This window comes from Panthera tigris, chromosome E3 (genome assembly GCF_018350195.1).
Source record: "Panthera tigris isolate Pti1 chromosome E3, P.tigris_Pti1_mat1.1, whole genome shotgun sequence".
NCBI lineage: Eukaryota > Metazoa > Chordata > Mammalia > Carnivora > Felidae > Panthera > Panthera tigris.
Window position 1 is genome coordinate 31,643,168 of NC_056675.1, and position 8,807 is coordinate 31,651,974.

Consider the following 8,807-nt stretch of genomic DNA (forward strand, 5'->3'; position numbering starts at 1 on the left):
CGCGCGTGCGCACAGGGAGCCCTGCCGGTACCGCGCGAGCGTCTGCACGAGGTGGGAACGAAATGGAGGGTTCGGCTTCCACCCCACCCTCCTCCTCAACCGCGGCCTCAGCCACCGCTCCAGAGACCCCTGCCTCCCTGGATCAGCTGGACCAAGGGCAGGTGAGTGGTCCCGTGGGGAGGGGGGCTGGGAGGCGGGGGGCCAGGCCGGGCCCCTGGCCCTCGCCGACGTCCCCGGAGCTTTGGGAAGAGGGTCGCCGTGTCGCGTCGCGCTCAGCCGGCCCGCTCCTCCTGCTCTCGGGGATGCGCTCGCCGCCCCCAGCCCTGCGGCCTGGCCCTCCAGGTGGATGCAGGTACAGCCTGGGGTTCCGGCGTGAGATCCACCCGGCTCTGTTCCCCTACCCTTTGACTTAGGCAGATCGGGTAATTTTGCAAGCCTCCGTAACCTTGGGTTTAAAGAAAGTGTCTCTGCTGGTCTCGGTCAGGTCCCTGGCATAAAGTAATGGCCCCAGTATACGGTAGTTGCGTGTTGCCCTTTTCCTGGCATTGCCGCCTTCGCCATCCAGTTCCCGGGAAGCATGTTCCCACCTGGCGCGATAGTCGCCTTAACGTGGAAGAAAGAGGCGCTTTTCTGTAGACGGGTGCTGAGTGGATCCTTAGGTGGTTTCTGATGAGTCTGACATTCCTCTGATCCCAAATTGCAGGATCCTGATAGAGATGGTTATGGAGGTTGCCCATTAAAATAGAATTTGAGGAGGAGAAAAAAAAAAAAAGGAAAAATAGACGCTAGGAGGGCGCAAATGCTAAATCATAAATCAGATTGCCAATGAATTTGTTCGTGTATCTCCACGTTGCAGATAAGAAAGGCAGTGGAAGCTCTGTTGGCACATTCCAAGTCCAGGAAAAACGCGAATGGATTGCTTCTGAATGAGAATGAAAATTTCTTTTTAATGGTGGTGTTATGGAAGATTCCAAGTAAAGAACTGAGGGTCAGATTGTAAGTTCTGATTTTCTGCCTTTGCCTCTGTTACCCGCTTGGTCATTCTGCGTGTCTGTAACCATCGCCCTTTTGTTTCTAGTGGACATTTTGCAAATTCAAAATAAAAATATGAGTTGAAATGTGTAATTGTGCCTTAAAAAAAAAAAGAATTCACACATGCTTAAATTTTCTAAAAATGTCACCAGTTTTCTGGGGATTGATGCACAGTTCTGTTGAATCTGAAACCTGGGTTTAGAATAAATTAATACAGCTTTTGTATTTGTATACATTCTGTTATCTTTCCATGTCATGTTAGTTTCAAGCTAAACTCCTGAGGTCCCCGATTCGCTCCTACATGCAGAGATGGTTACAGACTTGGCAGTGAGCTCCTTCTGGAAAACAAATCTATGGTGATCACACATTCTTCTTGGTCTAGGACTTTTAGGTCAGAGATCCCTTCTCTGCAGAGTTGCCAGACTTAGCAAATAAAAATAGAAGTAATTTTTTTGTATAAGTAGGTCCCATGTAATATTTGGGACATAATTATACTAAAATATATATATATATATGTATATAACATGTCCTGTGTTCTCTCTGGCACCCCTGCCTCTGTGGGGTCCTTTTGTCTCCTGTCAAAAAAAAAACATAAGTTTTCTGTCCTTGTTGGTTTGTTCAGCCTTTTTTTTTTTTTTTTTTTAAAGTTTATTTCAGGGGAAGGGCAGAGAGGGAGAGAGAATCCCAAGCAGGCTCCCGTGCTGAGGTCGACAAGGGGCTCAATCTCACGAATCATGAGATCAGGACCTGAGCTGAGATCAAAAGTCAGTTGCTCAACCGACTGAGCCACCCAGGCGCCCCTTCTATTCAGCTCTTAAGGGTTTATGGAATCCAGGGTTTTCTGCAGGGTGAAGTTCTGAAGCAGAACTATCATGAAACCAGGTTGTTCACATTTTAGAACACATGCATTTATAGCATCGTATAAAATAATGATAACTGCGTGTGCGCTGTCTTGGGTATCTTTGATTATATGTTAAGTCTGGTTATATCTCAAATATTAATTGATATTTTGGATGCTGGGTATTTGTGATGATTTACTTGAATCTTAAATCTGTCCAGACTGCTGAAAACTAGATGTATTTTTAAATGTTCTTGGTAGAGTATTTGCTTAGACAGCATGAATGAAGTTTGTTGAAGTGACTGAATTCATTGTGTATTCTAGGAGTAGAAACGTATATTTTGTCTGTCATAATGCTTTATCCCTCACTTCCTTCTCATGTATTTTGCAGGTCCTTGCCTCATGGTATTCGATCAGATTTAACAGATATTTGTTTACTTACCAAGGACGAACCCAATTTAACTCCTGAAAAGACAGAACGGTTTTACAAGAAGCTTTTGAACAAACATGGAATTAAAACCATTTCTCAGGTCAGGAGTGGTTAATATTTTCAGGGCAATGAAAAGATCTGATTCCCTCTTTTGACTGAAGTGCTAGATCATATATTCCTGCACTACCTTATAATCTAGTATTTCTTTCCTAGGGATTTTAGTTTTTGTTTTTTTTCGTTTTTAAGGATTTTGTTCTTCAGCAATCTCTGTACCCAACATGGGGCTTGAACCTATAACCCCGAGATCAGGAGTTGCCCGCTTCACTGACTGAGCCGGCCAGGTGCCCCTGGGAATTTAAGTTTTAATTTAATTTTTTCTTTTCGGTTCTCACTGGCTTTGGTAGGACGGCTTCATCTTCTCTGTGATGGATGAGCTGTTGAGGTTTCTTGACCCCAGAGCTCACAGGTACAGCAGCACCTTTATTATCTTGAAGACTTCACAGAAGACTTCTCCGTTAGGTCACTGTCGTGGCTTGTAGTCACCGGTGTCCTTTTTTGACGTGGGTCCCAGCCCATTTGTGCCTCCATCGGTGAGCCCAGCTCCCGGTACGTCGCGGGTTCTCGCCGCAGGTTTACTGAACTGTGTGGCTCTAGGACGATTTAAGATCCAGACCCAAGTTACCGCTTGAGTGTTTCTTCTTCTTGTTCAAGTCCCTAACTTTTGGGGTTTTTCCTCTTCCTTATGTTTCTAGATCATCCCTCTGCGAACTTTAAAGAAGGAATACAAACCCTATGAAGCCAAGCTTCGCCTGCTGGGCAGCTTTGACTTCTTCCTCACTGATGCGAGAATCCGACGGCTCCTGCCATCACACCTGGGGAGACACTTCTATCACAGAAAGAAGTAGGTTGCTTCGCAGTGGCCGCGTCTGAGCCCCGTGGACGTCATCCGTGTGCGTGCACTGTGCTCCAAGCGCCTGCCTGTCGTTACAGGGTTCCCGTTCCTGTAAACCTTCTGGCCAAGAATTTATCCAAGGAGATCAACACCTGTATAGGCGGGACTGTCTTGAACATCTCAAAAAGTGGTTCTTGCAGGTAGGGAAGAGGTGTTTGCGTGTGCCTGTTTAGTCTCCTGTTCACTTGGTAATAATTTTGTAAGCTGTTTCTTATGAGATCGTGTGAATGAAAACCAGATCCTTCTATTAAAACTAAAGTCTATCCCTACCAAGCATGTAGGCTCTGGAAGCAGCTGCCCCTTAGAGCTTTCCACAGTGATGTAAATGATCTCTATCAGTGTTCTCTATATAGGACTGAGGGTATACAGAATATATAGAGAGAGAGAATCACAAGCAGGCCTCGCACTGACAGCACAGAGCCCAATACTGAGCCCATACTCCTGAACCGTGAGCTCATGAACTGAAATCCAGAGTCAGAGGCTTAACTGACTGAGCCACCCAGGCGCGCCCCCCCCCCGCCTTTTAAAAATATTTATTTTTATTTTTAGAAGTATTTAGTTTTTGAGAGAGAGTGAGCGAGCGCCCATGCACACAAGCCGGGAAGGGTCAGACAGAGGGGGAGAGAGAATCCCAAGCAGCCTCTGCACTGTCAGTGCAGAGCCGGACACGGGGCTCGAACTCACGAACTGTGAGATCATGACCTGAGCCCAAGCCAAAAGTCAGACGCTTAACCGACTGAGCCACCCAGGCTCCCCGAGAAACAAATCACTATTATTGCTTAAACAACTTACTCTTAAAAACCTTCTTGTCTGCCGCCGTGTTACATTTCAGTACCATCCGCGTTGGTCACACGGGAATGGAGGTCCAGCACATCATCGATAACATCATCGCGGTCACGAAGAGGCTTTCCCAGAAGCTGCCAGAGGTGCGGTCTTAACAGGTGCAGCAGTCGGTGGTTCGCGCAGGAGAAACGGGACGTGGACCGACAGTGTCGTTCTTGTCTCTGTTGCAGAAGTGGGAGAGCGTGAAGCTCCTGTATGTGAAAACCGAGAGGTCCGCTTCGCTTCCCATCTTTTCCTCGTTTGTCAGCTGTCAGGGCGAAGCCAAAGGAGTGCGCACTCCTAGTCAGAAGAAGAAGGTGAGTCGAACTTGAAACACCAGGTGGGCTTCCTCGCAGGCGTGATCGTGGCCCAGGGAGAGCGGGTTCCGTTCCTGCCTGACCTTCCGCGGTTTCCAGGGCTCGTGCTTTTAGGTGCCTTGTTCCCCCTTTCCTCCGAGATCACTTCATGGTGGTGTGAATGAAGTATATTGAGGTATGATGTAAATATCTTGTGTTCGTTGATCATTTTTGGTTTCCCTTGAGCGGGGTGAGTCAGCTCGGTAGGGGCCTGTGTAGCGGCAGGAGGAGCTGAAAGAAAACCAAAATCGAGCGTGTTAAGAACTTTCCTGTGGGCAGCACTGACGATTGCGTGAGGCTAACAGATACCCGTCAGTTTGGGTCTGTAGGCTTTTAGTGCTATCGGTAGAACGAGAGAAAATTATTTTGCTATTTTTGCTCTGTTTTGGACCAGTCTCCTAGTTTGGTGACGCTTTTTTTTTTTTTTTTTTTTTTAATGTTTATTTATGTTAGAGACCGAGTGAGCGGTGGAGGGCAGAGAGAGAGGGAGACACGGAATCTGAAGCAGGTTCCAGGCTCTGAGCTGTCAGCACAGAGCCCGACGCGGGGCTCCAACTCACAAACCATGAGATCATGACCTGAGCCAAAGTCAGATGCTTAACCGACTAAGCCACCCAGGCGCCCCCCACCTTTTTTTTTTTTTTTTAGCCATGTTAATCATGTTCAGTGGGTTTTTAATTTTGGTCTTTTAATTACACCCCCCCCCCCCACCTCCCGCTTCTGGAAGTTGTATGTTTGTTCTTTTTCACACTGGCTTTACTTCTTTTAATTTCCTGTTACCTGTCAGTCCTCCTGTTCACCTTAATTGTTGGAACACTTTAAGCACAGTTGCTTCACTGTCTGGTCATTCGAGTAGTGGAGATCCTGGTATCCCAGCCTGTTCTCTGTGCCCTCTGGTTCCTTGTGGACTCGGTCATCTTTGACCATGCCACGGTCGTCGCATTGGAAAATTATTTGTAGAACTAATTTGAGGTGTAGGTTGAAGATCTTTCTCTAGAAGATTTCCATTTAAATCTCTGGGCCTTGGCCTGGGACTCCCTGAAGGCAGATCAAAGGCTTGAGATTCCCTGAGTGATTCGGAGCAAACCATGCCGAGAATCTGCACTCCTCCACTTGTGTTCATCTTCGCCCTGAGAGCATGACTCAGTGGGGTCCCAGCTTACTGGCGGGGGGGGGGGGGGGGCGGTTCTCCTAGGACCCCTGCCTGGTGTGGACACTGGAGTTTGATTTCTTTCCACCCACCCCACCCCCTGTTAAAACAAAAATTATTGATTAGCCAGTACTCACAGCAAAATTTGCTTCTGGACTCACTTACCCATGGGGTCCTTATTTTAGATGTCTCACAGGTAGTTGGTTCATTGATGCCTTTAAGAAAAAAAAAATTTTTTTAAGTATTTTATCCCACTTTTACTTGTTTTCATTGGGAGAATGACCCAAAATAAAAGACTGCCATTATCAGAAGCAGGACACGTGAATTTTTTTGCCATCTGTCAGCACATTGATTTGAGGAGTTTGCAAAAATGTTGGAATTGTTGGCTAACATGGAATTTACACACTATTACGGGGGTCATTTAACAGTGGTCTGTGGTAAGGACAGTGGACCCCTGGTTCTATAAACTTCTTAATCTAACTGCTGCCCCAGTCTGAAGTAGGGAAAAATTATCAGTTTTTTTTCTTAAAACTGTTTTGAGATGTAATTCACATCAGAATACTCTACAATTTAGGATAATTCTTTTTTTTTTTTCCTTTTTAGCTTTTTTTTTTTTTTTTAATTTTTATTTGAGAGAGAGAAAGAGTGTGTGTGTGTGTATGTGTGTGTGTGTGTGCGCGCGCTCACAGGCCGAGGAGGGACAGAGAGAGGGGAAGAGAGAGAGAGCGGGAGAGAGAGGGAGGGAGGGAGGGATGGAGAGGGAGAACGAACCTTAAGCACAGTCCACACAAAGCACAGAGCCCAATGCAGGGCTTGATCCCACAACCCTGGGATCACAACCTGAGCCGAATTCAAGAGTTGGACACTGAACCGACTGAGCCACCCAGGCATCCCTAGGATAATTCTTAACTCACCTATAAATCAGATCACCTTGCAGAAGCTCTGACTGCACACCTCATTGCTTCCAGTCCCCATATGTAGTTCTGTGAGTCAGAGCCAAGTGCCATTGAGGTTCCAGTGCTGGTGTTGTGGTTTGTTTGCTTAGAGTTGCCACAGATCAAGGCACTTTTCAGAAGCTTATGAATAATGAGAATTGCAAGTTCTAAGTCTATGCCATTTATTGACCAACAAGTGTATTCCCTACTAAAGTTAGGCTTGGAGTTTGGTGTGGCTTTTTTGTTACTGGGTTTTTTGTTTGGTGTTTTGGTAGGAATTAAAGAAAAAAGAAAAACAAAAAGAGTATCGTGAAAAACAAAAGGAGAAGAAAAGAAGCAAAAGGCTTACGAAGCGGGCCAGAAAGGCCTCGTCGGCCCCGAAGAAAGAGGAGGCAGGCCCTGGAACTGGCGGTGCTCCGGTGAAGGACCCCGCACCCCCGAAAGAGGCCCGAGCGTGTGGGAAGAAAGAGAGCAGGCGAGTAAAAGCCCAGAATAAAGTGCAGGACGAATCCGAAGAGGAGCTCCCTCAACTGGTCCCAATAGAGAGGACTCCAGCGAAAGAAAACGGAGAGGTATTTCTCTTGGTGCTAGTGGCCGATGGCTTCAGTGCCCCCGTATGTCAGGCAGGCCCCGCTGAGCCATGCGTGTAAGAGGCATTGCAAGGACGGGGGCATTGTTTCTCCCTAGTGTATTTCCAGCAGAATCTGTCGTAGCAAAGATCCCGAGGTAATAGATGAAACATACCAGGTAGACCCAGAAGCCCGGGAGGGGCTTCCTTTGCCCTGTATTGGAGTGATGTGCAGTGAACACATTCCTCTGTGTATCTCGGATTCAGAGGAGGGGTGGTCATGTTAATAATTCTTGGACACATCGCCTGTGGTTTTCAAAAGCAGGCCGGGGCAGACATTTGGGCGGTGGTTCAGTTTCTGACAGTGAGTGCCGGATCACCACATGATTAATCTTTGGAAATGTACCGGGGCAAGGGCAAGCTTGGGTGCTGGGTCCTGCCTGGAAAACCTTTCAGACCTGGTGGAGACAGTCACTCTCGGAGTTCCATTGTCAGGGGCCGTTTTTCCCTGCACTTAACTCTTATTTTTCTTAGATGCAAAAACACGCCGCAGGAAAGAAGTCTCCGAAAAAGAGTCCCAATCCCAGCACACCTCGTGGGAAGAAGAGAAAGGCCCTTCCCAGTTTCGAGACCCCGAAGGCTGCGGAGCCCAAGACCCCAGGTAGCAGCCCGGGCAAGAAGCCAAGAATCAAAGAAGAGGCGGGAAAAGAACAAAACTCTTCACTGGGCAAAAAAGACCCAAGACAGGTGACCAAAAAGCCAGGGGCCAAGTTCTTCACTACTCCTAGTAAGTCTGTGAAAAAAGCCCCCCACGCCCCCAAACAGTGGCCCAAAAAGTCCAGAGTGTCCCAGTCGACCTAAAAATCAGAGACTCAAGCAGAAGGAATCCTCCAGACTCCCTAAAGAGCTTTTTAAAAAATGCTTGGATCCCGCCCCTGCCCGGCGCAGTCTCCTCCAGGAGTGAGGCCCAGACTTAAATACTTGTTAAAACCTCCGCAAGCAATTCTGACGGATGTTTGTGGGCGTGGGAAGGAGTAGTTGTGAAGGAGACCCATTTTTTAAGTTGCTTTTCCATGTATTTGCTAATGTAACAGGGAAAATACAGTGCTTCTGTGTGGTTGCTTGTTATTAAAGTGTAACATTGGCTTCTGAGTAAACTCTTGGTGCTCCCTATCTTGTTGGTTTTCCTTGAATCCCTGCGATGTGACCCCTGTCCCCGTCTGCTGTCACCGTGGGTTTTGCCTAGGCTCCCTTACCCTAGTTTGTGCGAACCTTCCCAGCCCTTGTCCGCTGGCAGGGTGGGGCTCGCTGCCTGGCACTCACCTGTGCAACTTACAAGAAGCCCTCGGCGGGTTTCGGAATCAAATAGTCGACGTTGGTGGTAGTCGGCCCGGGCCGGGGCCGCCGAGGGGGCGTGCACTTGATGAGACCGGTTAACAGGGAGCCGTTTTCAGAGGCGCGGAGTTGAATCCCGCCTGCTAGAGACCAGAAATCCTTCTAGCTTTGCCGTCTTCCTCCAGACCCTTCCTCGGCCTGTGTGGATTCGCTCGCGTGTGCCGACTCTAGGCCAGGAAGCTGGAGAGAGTGGCCCGTGGATTTGGGGTGACTCAAATGTGTTCTGAGGCAGTCAGTGACTTTTCAGGTGCTTGGCCTTTCCCTCGATTTGAATCAGGGTCCCCATCCCTGGTGGTAAGCGACGGGTTCCCTGTCCTACCGGAAAGGCC

General features: G+C 47.9%; 1 protein-coding gene across 1 annotated transcript; it reads left to right on the top strand.

Annotated features, from left to right (window-relative positions):
• Positions 1 to 8,256, top strand: RSL1D1 (ribosomal L1 domain containing 1). The gene is made up of 9 exons (XM_042971828.1): positions 1 to 161; positions 857 to 996; positions 2,262 to 2,400; positions 3,053 to 3,201; positions 3,291 to 3,392; positions 4,085 to 4,178; positions 4,266 to 4,391; positions 6,791 to 7,087; positions 7,618 to 8,256. Exons 1-9 carry the CDS (start codon positions 63 to 65, stop codon positions 7,942 to 7,944), a joined length of 1,473 nt encoding a protein of 490 aa, XP_042827762.1. The 5' UTR covers positions 1 to 62; the 3' UTR covers positions 7,945 to 8,256.
• The last annotated feature ends 551 nt before the right edge of the window (positions 8,257 to 8,807 follow it).